Source organism: Enoplosus armatus, chromosome 3, assembly GCF_043641665.1.
Source record: "Enoplosus armatus isolate fEnoArm2 chromosome 3, fEnoArm2.hap1, whole genome shotgun sequence".
In the NCBI taxonomy this organism is placed as follows: domain Eukaryota; kingdom Metazoa; phylum Chordata; class Actinopteri; order Centrarchiformes; family Enoplosidae; genus Enoplosus; species Enoplosus armatus.
In genome coordinates this window covers 8,299,406-8,319,305 of record NC_092182.1, presented here as the reverse complement: position 1 = coordinate 8,319,305, position 19,900 = coordinate 8,299,406, and the positions used below count along the sequence as shown (strand labels likewise).

Here is a 19,900-nt window from a genome sequence, read left to right as displayed (position 1 = left end):
GACTGATTTTACATTTTCCTGTTGCTGATCAACTATTCAAAACAATGCAGTATGATACTAAAGCCTTATGTATATTTGTAATTATAAATTCATATTGTTCTGTTCCAAAAAAGTAGCTTTGTTAAAAGATTGTCAGAAAGATGCCAATCGGAAGGTTCTTCTTTCCTTTTGAGAACTGTTTGCTTCCATTTTGAAACCTTTAAAGAAAATGTAAAAAGGGGAAATTCCTAGTAAAACACTCCTCATAAACAAACTGTCCAATCAGATATGTAATCAGAAGATATGCCTTGAGGTCACAATAAGTTGCTGCTAATCTGTAAGGAGCTGATGTCTGATGAATTGCTAATCACTGATTAACCGCTTGCTTAAAACGCCAGTTTTGATTTTGAAAACTTTATTCCCATCCTGCTTTGTATTGTTCGACAGAGCTCTGATCTTGTTCGACGGATGTGTTCTACCAGGAGCAAAATTCAAAGAAAACTGCACTATGTCATCAAGAATAATTGAGTTACTATCATTCTTTTCAGCGCTGTTATCAGTGGTTTTATTTCTAAAGCTCAGTAGTATTGCTAGAATCACATTTTACTTCATATGGTTTTCGAAGTATTCTGGAAATCTATTTCCCCAATTTCAGCACATATGGAGGGTTGGGGAAATGAATGTTGCATATTAAGCTTTGCCAGGTTCCTGATGAGCTCAGCTTCTGATTGGGCAGTGCGCTTTAGGCTCCCGCCCCTGTCTCTCCAGACTGCACCATTCTCTGGTCCCCTGAACTCTTTTTTTGTAATTTTAAATGAATGATGCGTCTCAGCTTAGCCCAATAATAAAGCACAGTCTAGAATAAAGTGTCCTGTGTCATGTCATAATTACTGATAACTAACTCAATACGAGATTACCCACACACGTCCACATTATTACCTCCAAGTAGGAGGCGATGGTTCGGTCTATTCGTCAGGCATCAACAGTTTATCTCTAAAAACATAAGAGTAGATTTCTGGGAAATTTTGTAGGAAGATCCTGCGTTTGAATTGAACAAATCACTATATACTTGTGGTTATCCAGATTTCCATCATTTAGGGATAATTCATTTTAGTCATAATCGTCAAACTAAAAGATTCTCAAGTTCAGTTAGTAATGCTGCAAAAGGTCCTCAGAAACAATAGTAGCTCAGTGGTAAACAGTTTTCCTGCTGAGGCAACATAAGATATCAATTACAAACTAGAAGCATTACCAATTCTGAATAAATATGTTTATTAGTATTAAAACCACAGTGTAACAAGAGTACAATCTACAACATCATGATCATTCTGATTTAGAATGTCAATTGAAAATTAAATGTAAGACATTTAAAAAGTCAAGACTAAACAGGTGAATATCAAGTGATTTCGTTTTCTTCTTTTTTAGCTCCCCCTTTTCAAACGAAGAAAATGTCCTCCAGTATTTGGCTTTCTTCCAGGTCCTGCTGGGTATTCTGAGGACAAGCCCCAGCAGCAATAAGCAGGGTTCTGCCCACTGGTTTGGGGGCCGGTCTACGTGGCAACATTTTGGGTCTTCGAGTGGACGGCTTGCTTAGCTCAGGAGCAGAGACAGGAGTAAAGATCTCCAATAACTCAACCACAGAAAAGTCCAACCTGAAAAAATAAGTAAAACTTATGGTGGTTTTTGTTGTTTCATTCAATTTAGTTTCTTTTTCCCCCCCAAATGTGACCTCAGCTTGTTTCACAAGTTGCATTGCTACATTTGTAATACAGAACCCAATGGACCCCTGTAGACAGGCAATGTTGTAAATGAGTATCCTCGTGCTCTTTTATTGTAACAGAGTTACATACCCTCAATGATAAGCAGACACGGTGCAAGCCAGGGGAACAACACCAGACATGCACAAGGCTAAGGTCTACTTGGAGCCCGACGCTTGTACTAAAATATTTGTCATTCACCTTTCACTTGTTAACACAGACAATATGAAAGCAAATCTCTCTTCGACGTGTTAACAAAATCTTTCTTGCTGAAGTGTCTACTGAACCCTAACAAGCAGCGCTAACAAGTCAAAACCACTGGGGCGTCCCGGCAGAAAAACACAGTTTCTTGCAGGTGCGAGAGAAAAAGAGGGAGAAAACCCGGCGCTTTCTCCCCTGGAATAGAAATGAGGGAATGTGCAGTGAAATAAATAAACCAAAACGGGGGAGATTAAGCTAATAGAGATTCAATCCCTCAGTCTGGCTGGCTTGATAAATTATTCAGTGTATACACAGTCGAACGACGGCCATTCCAGATACAAAACATGAATTCTTTAAAGCACGCTCCACTGATGTTGCTAACATAATTCTCTGCTCGTTTAAAGCTGCATCGATTTGCATCGCACAGCTCCGCACACAGCTCTCCCAGGTATGGGCGATCTTTGCCATGTAACTTGTTGATATGCATGTGGGTGGTCAGCAGACAGACACAATGGTGGAGCTCCCAATCAGGGCGCATTTTTGTTCCTCCGCACGTAACTATAGACCTTGATATGTCATGTTTTCACACTAACTTGGGGCAGCACATGCCAATAGCTGAAAAGCTTAAAAAAGGCTATGTTTTTGCTTTGGCAACATGAACTAATGTATGCACACGTTTGAGGGCGAGGGAGAGAAAGTGAATGAGGGTTAAGTCGGATGAGGGATGATAACTGATGGAAAAAGAGACTGAAGCTCAAGTAAGTAAATCTGTCTTCCTCATTTGGTCTCCTGCCTGTCAACAGCAAAAGGAGAACGAGAGAGAGAGAGAGAGCATGAGCGACAGTGTGTGTGTGTGTGTGTGTGTGTGTGTAGAAGAGAGAGACTGGAAGCAAGTGCAGCTTTGTGGATAGAGAGGAAGGCAGAAAGGGAATGTGGGGGAGGGACTTTGGCTGGGTTCCTTCTCTCGAAATGTGAGAATTTGCATTTTTATTTGTTGATTTATTTAACGGACAGGGCTCTCAAACAGCAATCCATCAACAAACGACATGTTGGTAATGAATAATGCATCACTTACCGGCGGTCACAATCTATAACAAGGGGAGTGTGGGGGGTAGGGGTACAGTTTGGGCAGGAATGGGGGGGAATGGTTGTGGGTGGGTGGGGGGGTGGCACAGAGATTGCACGAGGGCTAGAGAGAATGCCAATAGATTTTCAGAGGGGTTATACAGTGCAACAAAGAACTTAATTTCTTGGCTCCAGTTTGTGTGAGGTAAAGTTGTGAATTGCTGCTCGATATTAATATGCCCCAAGGGAGTCCTGGCAAATCTATTTTACTGCTACATGAATACAGAAGAATGCATAGACAACAGTAGCAGGAACATGAGTTTCTGTCAACAAAACAAAAAAAAAAGCTTTGTCCTGGGATGTTGGGTCATTTTGACAGCACATCTAGAGACGCTGCATTGCCTTAGTACTGTTAAATACTGTGCCCGTCAGCAGAACAGACGGAAGCCTTAGGGAGTGTAATGTAACTGCAGAAAGTTGATTCTGACAATGTTTTATTGATGCGACACTCTTCAATGACAAGCGGAATTCTTTGCATCTATGAGCCCGAATGTAAGAATCAAAAAGGTCTCATCATAGCTACTTGAAACAAACAGTGGTTAAGTATTCTGCCTTCAAATACTTTCTAAGTTCTTTGAACACATATAGAACTGTACCTTTCTTAGAGTAATAAAACCCTCTGGCTTCATTCTCCCTGTGCACCAATACTGTTAGTCTCTTTTCTTACTCTGTAAGGCCAGATACAATTTCCACAAAACTCCTCTGCCCGTGTTCCCCACCACCTTCTTCCCACTCGTAACTTTCACTGCTTATTTGGCTCCTCTCTTTCATTAAAGATAGCCGTCTCGCCCCGGCGCCCCTTTTCATTTGCAGTCCAAACAGTAAGATAAAAAACCTATAATGGCCACTGCGTATATCCCGCATGTCAATTTCCCAACCAATCAATAGCAGGCGGGCAATGGCAGGAAGGATGGAGATGAGATGGGCGGGGTGCGCTGGAACTGTCTCATTACTAACTAGCACAGGATTCATGAAAGGATTTAGAAGGTCACTTAATGTTAACCCCAGCTTCGTTTTGCAATTTGCACATCAAGATTGAATTGGTTAAGATTCGATGGTCACGAGGGGGCATGTTGTTGCCAAGTAAGAGGAGGGGGTTCAGGTAACATGCTGAATCTTACAGTAGGATAGGCTTTTTTATTTACAAAAAGCTGCTTCATTTAATCTTGCTTCCTTGCCTAACAAAATAGTGTTTTTGTATTGTTTATTACATACTGACTGCAGTTTATGTTGCTCAGGTTGCAATGCTGATTAGATTAAAAGCAACCAAAAAACCATGTGGCCCCTTTCTCTAAAAAAATATCAAATTCTGTGTAGTTGTTGTCATGTTAACACGCAACGATAAGATATTCATGGCAATAACATCGGGCACTAATGAATATGAATATGAGTGAAAAATAACACCCTCCCTCACATCATTGCTAACTAAAGTCAAGGAGCTCCAACAAGGTCTTTGGTTACTCTTTGCCAAACTGACTTAAAACCACAACATGCAGTATTGTCTTGGTATCAGTCACTGCAATGTATTTTGTTTATTTTTTCTATCTATTTTCATGCACAGATTTTTTGGACACCACCTGAGAAAAAGACATATGTCTAATCCAAATCAGTGGATTACCAACGGATTACAATTATCTGAAGAGATGCACATGAAAAAACATGTTGCAGGAAAACCACAAAAGGCATCTGAGAGGCAGACTTCCTCATTAGTGGTAGTAAAAAAAAAAAAAAATACTGTGTGTAGCTAAGAGTCCAACTATTTTAATAGGCTTGGAGGTGTAAATGGATGGTAATAGGATCGGATACCCCGGGTCCCCTGCTGGAGTTAATGGGCATCTGCTGGAGCTCACAGTTCAACTTGGACCACGCACTGCTTTGTTTAAGAGTTACTTATCAGAAGTTGTAAACTTTGAGCTGTTCTGAAGAATTATCCTTTAGGACAAGGGGGTAGGGCTGTCTTACTGTTACTGTATCTCCTATCAACCATCATTTATACAAAAATAAATGAAAAAATTATTTCAATTTGGTTCATTTAGGAATAATTATTCTTAAAAATAAAGGTCTGCAGCAATATTTGTTTGCACTAACAATTCCACAGCAACTTAGAAGTCCTCACACAGAGGCAAGCAAATGTACACAAACACACGTGGAAAAACAACACAGTCAGGTTCATTACCATTCCACGTAAGAGTGTACGAATAAAGGTAATGAATGTCCTTTCCATTTTAGGTAAATCTGATGCTTGCAGTCAGTGATTCATTCCTGTCCTCAAAACCCCCTCTCCCCTCTTATGTCTTTCTCACCATTTCCATTTCTATCCATCTCAACCTGCTCTAACTTTCCTCGCCTCCCATTTCTCACTTTATCCGATGCTCTCTCCCCTCACTCATCCTCAAACACACTTTTAACATCTCTCCCTCACTCTTGCTTTCTCTGTCTCATTACCGTGGCAGAGAGAGAAGGGAGGGCAGTGTGTGCATCCAGAAGTCTGTTCAATTACACCTGCTGCAGGGTCCCTGCTAGGCCGACTAATGGAACGCAGCATGTCTCCTGACAGGCTGGCCGCAGCGCTAGCTAGCCCAGTAAAAAGCTTCATTTAGCTTCTCACAGCTCGAAAAGTTAGCTCGACTAAGAAAAGACATAATTTATCCTCTAACACTGCAGCAACTGCAAGCTCAGGAAAAGCTTCAAGATTAAAATTTTATACTTGTAACATATTTATGTGTTTCAATATCATGAACACTTCTTGACAACTAGAGGAAAAAACATCAATTGCCTTAAGAGGTCAGCAAGAACAAATAAAATGCTTCAGCCCGACAGCCAGCAAATAATCTTCCTCATGTCCCCCCTGCCTTGTGGTAGAGAAGCCCTAGTTAGTCCTGAAGACAGCTCTATTCAGAATTTCAAACTAGCACAGATAAAGGATTCGTGCATTTTTGATACTGCATCCTTCAAGTGCTTAAGTGTGCTGTTTTTCATTGTTTCTCAATGAGCTCTGTTGAATTTAACCACACAGGTTAGCTAATACTTCCATGTTTCCTACAGGCCTGCTGTTTATCCAACATAATAAATAACAGTGTAGTAAAGACTATCAGAATAAATGGTAAATCTCTCATTAAATGCTTCTTTGATATACATTAAAGATATGTTACCTGGCCTCGGGGGTCTTTTGGATCACAGACACTGAGGTGGGCTTACTCAGGTTTGTAGTTGACTTAGACGGGGACGTGGCCATGTCCTTTCTGGACTGCTCTAAGGCCTCTGTTGAGAAATGCAAGAGAGGACAGTTAAATTAAAATTAAATTATCATCACGACATACAGTACTTTATCAAAGTTTTACATGCATATAAATGCACTAAAATAAATACTGCTTGAAGATAATCTAATTCTTGACAGGCTTGAGTATGACGTGTTTTGAGACAAGATGTTTCTCTATGTGCAGACTATTAAGCACATCATTCTGATTAATTGAAAGTACAAGCTTACCATTGCCATTGACCAGAAGAGCAGGTACATCTTGTGAGCGTTTGAGCGGATGTACGTCTGCATCTTCACACACACTGTAGACCACAGACACAAAATGCTATGTTGGCTTTCTTGTATGTGTGTGACTTTAGAATGTGGATATGTATATGTGTAGTTGATGTGTAAGGTGTGTGTGTGAGTGTCTGTCTACCAGTCTACTTGGTTTACCTGGAGGGTAAATCTTGGTGGGAGGGACCCTCCGGCTGTGGATCTCCGTTTCTAGTGTTTGAGCTGCTGAGATCAGATTGAGTAGCTTGTTGAAACCTAACAAGAATATAGGAGGAGAAAAAGAAAATGGACTGAGGTTCTGCCAGTACAAGGCCACAAAAAGAAAGGGACTAATAATGGATAGGTAGTTACTTCTTGGATATCTATCTAGCAACTAATTACTAGAAGTAATTATCAACTCATGCCCACAAACGTTAGGCTTCTGTATTTTACCTGCTGTAATCCAGACGCGACTGGCGTAGCTGCTGATTCTGTCTGTTGAGCCTCTCCTCCTGCTCAGCCAGCCGTGCCTGCAGCCTCTCTCTCTCCATCTCCAACTGCATCTTCTGCAGCAGCAGCTGGTGCCTCTTCTCCTCCCAGTCCTCGTGACCCAGCAGAGGCCTGGTCAGGGCTTCCTTGGGCTCTGAGCCAATGGCATTCCCACTGTGGAGCCTGTGTGTAAATACACATTTAATTTGCTTAACATCCTTACATTCTATTTGTTTGTGTCTTGATAAAATGCACAAGTTGATTATATAGTAATAATGTGGGATGATAGATAATGACTGTATAGAGTGCTACTGTACCTTTCGCAGTCATGCTGGTTAAAGGTATTGTGGTGGCCATTCTCTAGACGAGAGCCATTATCACTTCTCCGTTGCTGTGTTCCATAGCCACTGTCTTGACCGCTGCCTTGGCAGTGCTCACACCTGTGGAGGGGCTCTGAGTGTGGCTCCCTGCACTCCATTTTCTGACTCCTATGCTGTTTGATCAGCCCATCCGTTAGACTGAACTCGCCAACACAGGAAAGAGAGGCAGGGTTGCTAAAGGTTTGTACTGTTCCTCTTCCTCCACCAGCGCTCCTGTGCACTTGAGGCTGTCCTGTTCGAGCAGCAGTAAGGCTGAGGTATGAGCCATCAAAGAGTGAGCCATTAGCTCTGCAAGTAGATGTTCTGCTGGGGGCTTCCTCACTATTGAGCACCTGGACAGAGAACAAAGAGGACAATGAATGCTTTTTGGCCAATTCAGGAAGCCTCTGAAAAATTCATGGAGTATTTCAGCCAAAAACATTAGGCTGCTCCATAAAACCCTAATGTAGAGCTGGGCTACAAATAAAAATGTACCAATACTGAATCAGGACTCACTAACCAGCCAAATTTGCTGCATGCTGCAATGTTCAAGTAAAAGCTTCCCTCATGTGCTGGCAAGAGCTGTTCCACAACAGCTCACACATCACTAGCACTTTACGTAGGTTACCATGACCTGAAGCATCTTTTTAAGTCTTCAAGTCTACTTTCTTACATTTTATGCTCGTAACTACGGTGACTGTGTACTGGGCTCAGAGCGCTGCCAAAACGCAGGTGACGTACACAGCAGTACTGTGCCTGAACACATCATGTGTAGACACTGACGGAGGACTCAAGCTGCTGCTGCTGCTGCTGCTGCTGCTGCTGTTGCTGCTCTGCAAACGTGCTGCTTTCACTATACAGCTTGTATGGACACATAGCAGCACAAATGCAAATCATCCTTCAACACTGTAAACTGGACAGTGGCCACAAGATTTAGAGGACAATTTTCAACTGAGCACAACTGGCAGGTAGGCCAAGGTCAGGAACATTATGAGATAAACATAAGGAGGAAAGCCCATCTTATAGTTGACTGGGGAAGAGACTGTGACTAATTCGTCGAGGGTCAGAGAGCAGGCAAACACACATTATTCAGAGCCACCACGGGACAATGAGGTTGGCCAAGTCATCTATTCTTACAGAGGCTGAAGCCAGAGAGGCGTCTTCGCTTCTGAAGTGTCACCTTGAGACAGTTTTCTCCATGTTGTATGTTGTCATATCGAACCAGTGACTGAAGTGGACTTCTGTAGTGATTTGTTCTGAATGACCATGGCACTTGGCCGTGGGACAATAGCGCTGTTGCATGTGTTTCCACTGGATGTTTTTGTGCCTGACAGATGGCAAACAGAGGTCTGAATATGGATCACACGGGAGCAGGCCCATCATATTACACTGCATGATGCACTCGCTACAGGACATATATTTACAACCTACCATTCGCCCACTCTATTGCATACCTTACCTTGCTGTGGGCTGGCGCCTGGCTGAGCTGGGCAATGGACTGGTTAAGTTTCGCCTGTTGCTGAGAAAGGTATTGTTGATAGAGCCCAAGCAGCTCCTGGCACTCTCTGTACTGCTGCTGCAGGCCTGGAGGACCAAAGGTTAAGTAGCTAACAACACAACAGAACACAACCTTTAGCCTCAAGCACTAAAACCCTCCCCTGGATTCAGCAGAGAAAAAGTAGACTGTGGGTCCCGTGAAATTGTGTGGCTGAAAGAGATGCAGGATTAGGAAATAGTTTTACAAAGTGAAAATTAAAACTATCAGAACTAAATTATGCCAACATGATGAAAGAAAGTGAAATCATGTGTGGCTCTACTGAGAAGGTAACTTTGTGAATGACAGCCTTTTTGGTAAGGAGAAAGTTCTCATATGCAACTTAAATGGGGGAAAAAAAGATGGACGGTGGATTTAGACTGACAATCTGAATTAAACCCTTGTTTCTGCAATCAATTACACATTGGACCGGAAAAGTTGAAAACAGAGGGGGAGAAGAGGCCAGCAAAATCAAAGTTGTTGTTGTGGCACAGAGCTTTCACCATCTGGGTCGGGCCAAGCTGTGTTGAGCTGAGCTGGGAAGTGCCGTGCCAGGCTATCTGCCAGACAGAGAGCTGGCAGACACAAGAAAACTAATCTGGAGCGGAACCACTGCTGCGCCTCAGGAGCCCACTAATGACAGTGGCAGCACCACACCACACCAGCACATACAAAGATAATGAGCATGAGAGTGGAGAAACCACACACACACACACACACACACACACACACACACACACACACACACACACACAAACACACAAACACACAAACACACAAACACACACACACACACACACACACACACACACACACACACAAAATAATCAACCTCAGCCTGACTCTTTCTAGTACACTCTCACACTCACACACACACACACACACACACACACACACACACACACACACACACACACACACACACACACACACACACACACACACACACACACACACACACACACACACACACACACACACACACAAACACAAACACAGCAAGACATGAGAGCACAAATTCCCCACCTGCACTGTAAACAGCCCACACACAAACACTACAATAAAGCAAGTAGTACACACACTCCCACCCAAGCTGACCTTAAAGTGTGTTCCTCCAGGCCATATCTTTTTATGATGGTGGCCCTACTCCCCCAGCTGATGAGTTTCTCAGCATCCGTTTGAAAAAAAAAAGCCCCCATTTAAAGAGAAAATGAAAGTTCAAAGTAGTGTCTTATTGAAGAAATAGTTGGCGGAACACTCCATAAGAAAACACTTTGGTTGTTAGAAGACTTCAATCAGGGCTGTGGAAATGAAACAGAGGGAAAGAGAAGAGAGAGCGGGGACGACTTTGAATTGAGGACCAGACAGCAGACAAATGCTATGCAGCAGCCTCCATAAACATTGGGAAAATGTGAGGAAGCCCTCCATCTAACTAAGGCTCCTCCACCGCTGCACTGATAATGTCCATGGAAGTAGTTCTATATGGAAAGCTTAAGGACATCACAAGGACATCACATCACGTAAACCTGAGCTGGTAGGTCTATTTATGCAGTATGAATAAGGGTCTTGAAGGGGAGATACTGAATATGTTTATACAGATACACTTCACCTCAGCCCAAGATAGAGAGTTGTGTGTTGAGTCGAAAAATGCATGCTGCTCATATTTCACCAGATTCGCATAAAACACCATTTCCACATGATCTCTCATGCCTAAAATAAATGTTTCCTAATAGACTCAAATACATTACAGAAGGCTGGAATGCAAATTGGGTTTAATGTGGACCCACAAACCAAAATACTCACGTAATTCTATTCTAAGTCTATGTGTTTTATAGTACCAACACGACTGAAGCATCATAGCAACCCAGCACCATAAATGAAGGTAACGTGTGTTAATGTGTTGACAGACTGATGCAGTCACTGGACAGCAAACGCTAGGTAATCTGAACCGAGTGGAGCGACACTGATAAGATTCCACCTCTCTGCCCGTCGCCACACTAAACATGCTTCCTTCACAGCCTTGGACATCAGCCAATGGGGGCCAAGCACTCGGCGAGCCGAGTTTACATCAGAGCTGCAAAGTGCCAACAATGACTTACTCCTCCCCCCTGCTCCAAAAATACTCAGAATCAAGGGCTTGGGCTGAAGAGGCTTCAGACGGGGCCTGTCAAAATGATTCACTTCCCTGTCAGGCCGGGGCTCAAATGAAATAATGAAATCCACTTCAAGGTGGAACAAATTTGCACAGGAGGGGGGAATATTTTAAAGCCTGCTTTAGCACACTGTGCCAAATAGATTGAGCCCGAGCAGGAATGGGAGAGAAACGGGGGCGGAGACTGATGTGTATGAATGTGTGTGTTAGGAAGCAATGACGGGGAATTAATGGAAGAAGACAGTTTACATAACTGCTTCAATACTACTGAATCTGGAGGAGAGACATGAGTGCAAGTCAAACAATAAACCAATAAATAACTCTGCACATCAGCTAACAATGAGTTTGAAAATTCAGAGAGCAAACACACAGACAACCATCCTCATCACAGCTATTCTCAGCCGTCTTCATTGCTATGATCACAACTAAATGTAATACCCATTTTATAGGAACAAACTAAGTTGCATTTTGCGAATCATTACACATGACATCTGTACAAATTATCTTCATGTCAACTGTACACCTATCATGCACAAGCCCACAATTCACATAGCCAAAAATCCACACAATTCATAGTAAAAGGTGTGCCAACACCACCTCCATTTAATTTAGATTCTTTTAGCAAACGTTCAATACATTATGCATTATTAATTTCACATTAAGCCCACGATTGGTTCAATTTGATTTTCTTATATTCAATTAGGCATTTAAGCAGATTCAGTCAACAATTATATAAACCTTACAGTAAGGCAACAGTTCAAAGAACTACATTTATTTACGAGGCTAAACTTTAGCTTCAATTGACAACAGCTCAGTGTGTTTGTATGTTTTTAACAACCTCTTCATTGATACAGACTTTCCTATTATCCAGCTCTGCAGAATTGAGGGCTCACAAAAATGCTCTTGATTCAAGCAATCAAAACCACAGTATTTACTGTATTTCTTAGCTGTGTCAACGGTACTAAGGTAGAGCTTCAAAAAAGAAACTAGATTAGTAGACTAGAAGATTAGTTTTTTAACACTTCTAATAAACAGAGCGCACTTTACACAGTACATGGCTTCAACCACATCACTCATTCCTAAAATAAAAGGTAAAATACACAACACCTAGACCAAATCATGACAGTGCCCACAGAGCTGACATCAAGGAATATAAGGGGCTTAATCTGCAGGAAAACAAAGAGATAAGAATTCTCCAAAATCTTCTGATGCACGCTTATCACAAAAAGCACACTTGATAATACCAGATTTCCACATCATAAATGTCATCCATGCTAAACTTGGGTGGGTAAAAATGAATTTAGCTCTGGCAATCCTCAATCTCAACATGTAGCATATTTCAAAGACATATCCTAACAGGGCTGTTATTCCCCTCTCTCCATGGCCTCAGGATTCCCTCCAATTGTTTCAACTCAATAAATGGCATTAGCTGTAGCACCTGCTGTGCCTTGTTCTGGATACAGCGAGTAGAACGGTGCACTGTGTTAGTAACGCCACCTTGACTTTCGCCCATGCCAACATGCCTTGAAGTACAAAAAGCATCCTTCCTATCTGAAATACAAATACAGTCCTGTGTGCCAGTCAGTTTCAAATGTCAGCTGAACACCACAAATATCAAGGGTACTTTTTCCCTCTTATCCTAGGTGGCTTGGGGCTAAGGTATAGCCCTGCACTCTTTATACCCCTGACAACCCTGAATCTTGGTTAGATAAGATAAGCTGCGGCGTAATGGAATTAGACTTGACAAGACTCTCATTCAGTATGTTTGCCTTTGGTGTCTCCTTAACCTTTCAGAGAAGTGCCAGAACCTTCTGCCTGAGAGGAGCCTTCATGACTCTTGCACGCACTTTTAAAAGACTACGTTATCCCCCTGAGGTGCTTGGATCCCAACACTTTTTCCTCTCAAATACCTTTTTAATGGAGTTTAGAAGTTTGGTGTAAATGCCAAGTCTCCGAGCCAAAGTGCCTTTAATTGAGTTGTGCTTTCCTAATTTTCCCCGCCGCCGCTGCCAATCGTGCAATTTACCAGCTGGGTCAATTACTCTTCATATTTCGCAGTGTTTTTAACCTAAATTGACTGCTGGCCATGCTTTGGTTTGACCTGAGCAGAATTGTTATGAAGACAGTAGGTGGGTTGTGGAGTGCAATAAACAGCATACTATCACTCTAGCTAACCTCATGCTAGACAATCCAGAATCAGCTGGTGACCCACCTGATCTCATTTTGTGAGGAGGAACTGAGAGATATTCTACTGTTAACATTCAGGGAGGGTTACAAAAACACATGGTGGTGAAAGCATACGCCATGGTCTTCTCAGCAAATATCAAAATTCATCTTTGGATGATAAGATGATTTCGATGGTTCGGGCCATGGCTCCAACCATGAAATTGATTCTGTACACAACAGCGGATAAGCTACAGGCACTTGCAAAAGACAACTGCAGCAGGCATCAAATAATTTAAATTAATCTGCTCTATTTCTCTGTCTTTTGTATCAAATTGAAGAGCCTTGGCTAAACACCATGCATGGCCTTACCTAAGACAACACTGCCCCCTGCAGACATTCTTAGGCAATAGCACATAGAGCAGGAACCATACAGCCTGCAATAAATAATTTGCGGAACTTCAAGTACATCTTACAGGGAGAGCTGGGAAAAAAAGTTTTTAGTCCAACCAAGGACTACAGTGGATTAATTTACTGATTAGTCCCTCCGTTTAAGTTGAGGTTCTGGTTAAAAAATATGTTTTCTCCAGGGATGTCTTTAAATATAGGAACTACATCACCATACCATCACTATCAGTCCAATTTCAAAATAAGGTGCATCTTATAGTGGAATTTTAGCACATCTTATAAAAACATCTTGGTAACAGATTTACCAAAGTGATAAAACCATCTTACCCTGGAACTCTCGAGGGACCTCATGACAGCACACCACATTTTGGTGCTACAGTAGTGTTCCAAACACAAATCAACACACCATGAAGCATATTTTACACCATTAAATGTAGCCATGTTCTCTGAAGATTACTCAAAAACAACTAATGAGGAGAATCGGGGATTTAAACTACTGTGGGTCAAGTGCATTAATTCACCGCTCTACTATGACCCAGTGACCCTATCGTTACCTTAAAAAACAATGTGACAAATAAAACAAGTCACCTGAGAGAGTCTAACTCACTGCTGTGTTTTTGTTTGTTCAGTTATTTTGAAAGGATACTCTCCCTCTCCTGTGCTATGACCAGGTTCTGTTCCTCCAGCTGCTGGATCTTGCACTCAAAATTTTCCTGTTCATCCTTCAGGCGCTGCACTGACTCTTCTTTCTCCTCGCTCACTCTGGAGAACAGGAACGAACAGCGTTAGAGGATCGGCGAGTTACATAAGGCATTCCAAAAGTGTCAAGGGATGAAAAGACACAGTATAAAATTAAACATTTCAATCGGGTATCATTTTAAATTGTTCCATTCATTCATTCATTCATTCATTTGAACTTTAACACTGTCCTAGAGTTCAGTGGCATAATACTGCTAGCTACCTGGCTAGTTCTTCGATGAGGTTTGCAATCCGGCGCTTATCTTCAGGACAGAGGTCCTTCAAGCAGACCTGGCTCTTAGTTCTGCTAGTCTCCGAGATTACCTGTGCAAAGAATGGTCAGCAAGTATAAGAAGATATTAACAGAAGCTAATAATGAAATTCTGTCAGCCTCAATACACACAGCCCCCTTCACAAAACAATGGTTTACCTGTGTTGAGTGAAAAGTACCAGAGGGTGGAGAGAGGGTGTGCTCTGTTGCTACAGTAGCACTGTGATGGACTGACACTTTTTCCTTGGTATAAACCCCAGAGCGCTCACTTTGCAAGTGGCCCTGTTTCTTGCCACCTTTCTTTAATGCGGTCTCATTCTTGCAGTCAGAGCTACGCCTGGCTCGCATCTTGGTACCTCTGTTACTGGATGTACTGGTGCTGCCTGGTCCCAAATTGAAAGGTGTCCGAATCTTCACCTCTCCTTCCACTCCTGAGACAGTTTGTGGGGAGACAGAAAGAAGAGGATGCATACAATTCTCTCAGATTGTGTTCAGAAATTGTCCAAACAATGTCACTGAGACTCACCAGAAACAAACACCAAAGGCTGTTCCTCATCTGACACTGTGTGAAAAAGAGAAAGAGAAGACAGGCACAGTTAACGTTCAGTCAGATGTAATGAAATCCGCCCGCTTCCTGTTCTTGTTACCCACAATCATGTAAAAACTGATGGAAATTGCTGGCAGGGGGAGGAGGACTAAGTGGGAATGATTCTTTATATTTTGAACGTGTATTCATATTGATTGCATTAGTTGTATTAGTGTGTTTGTGTCTACCTGCCCAGGGACTACAGAAATTCCCTACTAGCAAAATCTGATACAATACAAATCTTGTCCTTCTGTGAGACTAATGTTTTTTGTAGCTACATGGTCCCTGACGAATAAATGTAATAAACTACACTAAACTACTAAGCTCCCCATCTACTGCAGATGGCCTTTGTATTACGTTGAGCTCAGTAACATTAGGAAACCTGACAGGGTTGATTGTTAATGACAGCAAACATTAATACTATTACCACCGAGTTTCAATATAAAAGAGGTAACGTTAACGTAACTTTAAAGTACGTTAACGTTAAATCAACAACACTAGAAAACTAACGTTAACTTGACGCTAACTAGCTGCCTCACTTCCTCGGAAATAACGTAACTTTCAAGCATTGACACAGAAGTAACAACTGTGCGGCTCTTTGGAAACATTTAATAACTTTATATGAGATAAGTACAAATGGGTAATAGACAAGGAAGCTAATGTAGTTGAGCCAAAGTAAGCATACCGCCATTCTTCCAAAATATCCCCGAATTTCCACTTCTCGTTGCAGCTGCCGCCATGTTGAAACAACCGCCACCACTCCCAGGGAGCCAAGCGTTGCTAAGGAATTGTAGTCCCGCCTTTCCCTTTCACCTGAGCAGCCAATTGGCTGGTCTGCAGAAACGCGGCTTTCTATTGGCTTAAACATGTGCCAATTGTGCATCAAGGCTGCACTTGTCGCTTCCTGTGTGTGCTGCCAGCTGAGCTATTTGGGGAGAAGTGAATGATACAAGGCAGAGATAGCCGCAGAGGATGCTTCCAGGGTTTTGTACAAACGTGTGATTACAATCTTCCAAATGGAAGAGACAAAAGAAAGCTTATCATTTAAAGGTGTCGCTGAGAGATTGACGCTTGGCATTACTCGAATACTCGGTGTGTATCATGGTTTTTGCTCTGAAACTCGCAACTAACGTCCAGGTTAGCTAGCCAACATGTTAATATCTTACTGGGCAGTTAATACATCGTTTATGAATGTGTCCCTTTTGTGCCAGAGAACATGCCCGGGGTGGCCGATGTGCGTTTTGCAGAGAGGGAGCCCGCAGAGAAAAGGAGCCTGCTGTCATGGGAACAGGTGAAAAATGGACACCTTAAAGACATCAATATTTGCTCTGGTTGTACATTGTTGTCATATGAACCTACTGTATTTCTTCCTTAGAAAAACACGTGTATTTTGCCAGAGGACCTGCGAGATTTCTATCTGACAACTGATGGATTTACACTAACCTGGAGCGTTAAACTAGACAGTAGGTGACCTCATTAGTTTTATGTTCTGTCTGTAATAATAGTCTTCTCACAAAAGCCTTAATCTATTCAAATTAAAGGCTACTATTGAGATTACATGATACAGGTAAATGCAAAGGGCTCCAGCAATTATTCTTTTTACCAAAGACTTATGTGAAGGTTTTTTAGCCTTGTGATACAATCATAACTGTGTGTGTGTGTGTGTGTGTGTGTGTGTGTGTGTGTGTGTGTGTGTGTGTGTGTTTCTCAGGTGATTGTGTTCCCTTGGGATGCATGATGATTAACAGTGTGGCCAGGCTGTGCCCGCTGCTCCAACCATTATCATTATTCTCTCTACCCAATGCCCCCTCACTGGCAGACCTGGACTGGGAGGAGAGCAACACAGAAAGTGGTAAAACCCCCTCCTGTCAGATCCCCATGTGGGCTTAACTCAACAATTACAGCATGTCAAGTTTGATTACGCCTGTTTGTGTGCTCAGTTGTGCAGAAAGCAGGCTAATGAATGAAATGTTGATTGGAAAGTAAATATTTATTCAAGATTCATTAATGCTGTCTGCCAGGGATGGGGCGTGCTCCCGCTGCACCCCATTTTGATACCCGGAGCCGCATCTTTGAGCTGGATTCCTGTGGTGGGAATGGCAAAGTGTGCCTAGTCTACAAAAACTGCACTGCAGGTGCTCTGTTTGTATTCACAAATTGCATATTTTATGATTTCTCTTAACAACAATGTTAAACCTAAAAAAGGTCTTTGTATTTTCCAGGTGTCGTAGCCCAGCAGAGTGAAATTTGGTTCCTTGACCGCTCACTGTGCTGGCATTTTATGACAGCAACCTTTACCTCCTACTACCGACTGATGATCACCCACCTGGGTCTGCCTGAGTGGCAGTATGCCTTCACCCCTTATGGCCTCAGCCCCCAGGCCAAGGTAGCAAATGTGTCTAATCACACTTTCAAAGACCACGTGTTGTGGTTTAAATGGCGTCTGCAAAACTTTCAGTTACTGCAGGACTTTCAGCCAAAATTCTACACTGTCTTATTTTTTTAGTCTTTCAGAATTTACTAAATTATGTTTAGTTAAAATGTATTAAATTGTGTCGAAGGCTTTGTAATGGTTTGTAACAACAACACTTACTATTACAGGTGAATAAAATCCTTTTCATTCTGTTCCCTTTACTATATACCAAAATGTTTGCTGATTTAACACTTCAATAGCACTTAAAGTTTAAAGTATGTTATAGTTCTTTGTAGTGTCTGTACTGTTACACTCATTGTACAGGTTATTTTGTGTCATTTTGTTTAAGTCTACATAACTGTAAACAGTATTGTAAACCATCTACCTCTTATTCCCTCTACAGCAGTGGGCATCGCTGTACCAGCCACTGACTTTCAGCAGTGAGCTCAGCTTGGCAGATCCTGCTGGAGATTCCCATCTCAACAAGCTGGATCCTACAAGGGCCTTCAAAGGCAAAGCCAAGGTACCCGTCCCCAAGAAGAAGCAGTTGACACAGTGCAGCTCAGGGAGCGCCGCCAAGAGCCAAGGCAGCATGGGAAGACACATTGGGCCAAAGCGGTGAGAACGCTCCCATCCCAGGAAAACATTTCACCTTCACTGTTTATACAGCCAGCACACTCTGCTATTCCTGGAGAGCATGTTGTCCAAAACTAAGTTTGGAATAAGTAACCCCCCCCCAACATGTCATACATTTCAAAACAGAGAGAACATTGTGATAATTGTATTTTTGTTTACCTTTCATTGCTAAGGGTCAGTGATGGAGGAATTAGGCTTGAAGCACTGAGGCTTTCCAGCCAATTGCATCACCAATAGATTCATTATTAGAAGCCCCATTTAGCAGTGTTCACTAGTGACATCTAGTGATAAAAATAATTCAAGGCAGCCAATTCATAAAATATGATCATGTGCTGCTAACATGGCTCAAATAACACTGACATGTTGTAATAAATTGTATCACTTCTGTAACCAGTAAGGACTCATTACTACTCAATAAGGACACTATATCAGTTTATAAATTAGTAGTTATTGTCTCTAGACCCTAACCCTAACCCTTTTCCTGTACATATTTCATTTTTGAATGTATCATACAACAATAAAATATATATTATATTACATTACATTTATTTAGCTGAAGCTTTTATCCAAAGTAACTTATAATAAGTGCATTCAACCATGTGGATAAAATCCAAAAGTTACTTCATCATGATTTATAATGTACAATAGTGTGAAAATGGGTAAATAACACATATGTTTATATTTATGTGAATGTAAAATTGAAGGAAACAGGAAGCATGAACATAATACTGTGTAGGTTTCAGTTGTTCAGTTAAAGTGCTTGTATGATGAGGACCTGAATGAAATGATCACATGATTCTACAGAAAGAAACTGATCACATGACTCACTGAAAATGTTTGAGCCACGACGCTCAGAGCTTCTGTATCAAATGTTTCACTTTAGCGTGCATGCGTATCTGAACCATATAATGTTACATGTTACATAATCAAAGACTGGCAAGAAACCATCAAGCTTGGCCTCAGTAATTTAAGTTACCCACAGGCCATCGTATCACTGCAGTGCCTCACTGATGCCGTGTTTCTTTGTAAACTTCGTAAACATAAAAAAGTGATTTTTGTATGATGACTTGTGCTTCGATGACTTCATATCAGTGAACCGAGGCGAGGAGGTTTTCTTCCAGCATTTCAAATTTGTCACCTTTATCCATTTAGGGCTCTTGATGTCAAACATATACTGCTGAGCTGAGTTAATGGACATCTAGGATTAAGTTTTTGGTTCAAGTACTAGCTCCTTCACAGTTAATCAAGACACATTTGCGCTTTTTAGCTTCAGGCTGCTGTGCGCTGGATGGTTGGAAAGATGAATGCGTACATTATATTTGGTTGTGCTGCTGCCCTTTCAAGCTGTGAGGAGCTAACTCCCACTGTTCGTATTTTTTACACGTTTGTATAAGTGCAATGTATCGGGGCTGTTTATTTTTCTTTACATATACTATAGTTTCCAAACTCATGTAAGTGGTTTCCTGTTGATTATTTTAATGAATGATATTTATGGTGTCTTCCAAGGTTATATCAGCTGCTATGCCTCAATAATATATTAACATAAAATATAGTGGGTGTGTTTTTTTTGTTGTT

At 41.8% G+C, this 19,900-nt stretch overlaps 2 protein-coding genes across 2 annotated transcripts; one reads left to right on the top strand and one right to left on the bottom strand.

The window, feature by feature from the left end:
- Positions 1-1,272: 1,272 nt before the first annotated feature.
- kiaa1328 (KIAA1328 ortholog) lies at positions 1,273-16,016 on the bottom strand. Its single transcript, XM_070903381.1, is given in 13 exon segments — positions 1,273-1,509; positions 1,511-1,631; positions 6,215-6,323; positions 6,550-6,623; positions 6,757-6,852; positions 7,030-7,248; positions 7,383-7,777; positions 8,884-9,008; positions 14,328-14,443; positions 14,643-14,743; positions 14,850-15,121; positions 15,217-15,252; positions 15,962-16,016. Coding segments are annotated over 13 exon segments (1,908 nt in total). The 3' UTR covers positions 1,273-1,320.
- Positions 16,017-16,292: 276 nt separating this feature from the next.
- tpgs2 (tubulin polyglutamylase complex subunit 2) lies at positions 16,293-18,311 on the top strand. The gene is made up of 7 exons (XM_070903246.1): positions 16,293-16,368; positions 16,488-16,567; positions 16,652-16,739; positions 16,988-17,128; positions 17,298-17,411; positions 17,499-17,662; positions 18,093-18,311. Exons 1-7 carry the CDS (start codon positions 16,293-16,295, stop codon positions 18,309-18,311), a joined length of 882 nt encoding a protein of 293 aa, XP_070759347.1.
- The last annotated feature ends 1,589 nt before the right edge of the window (positions 18,312-19,900 follow it).

Coding starts and splice junctions, on each gene's coding strand:
- tpgs2 (XM_070903246.1), top strand. CDS start 16,293: ATGGAAGAGACAAAAGAAAGCTTATCATTTAAAGGTGTCGCTGAGAGA. Junction 16,740..16,987: donor CTGGAGCGTTAAACTAGACA/GTAGGTGACCTC, acceptor TGTGTTTCTCAG/GTGATTGTGTTCCCTTGGGA. Junction 17,129..17,297: donor GGAGAGCAACACAGAAAGTG/GTAAAACCCCCT, acceptor GCTGTCTGCCAG/GGATGGGGCGTGCTCCCGCT.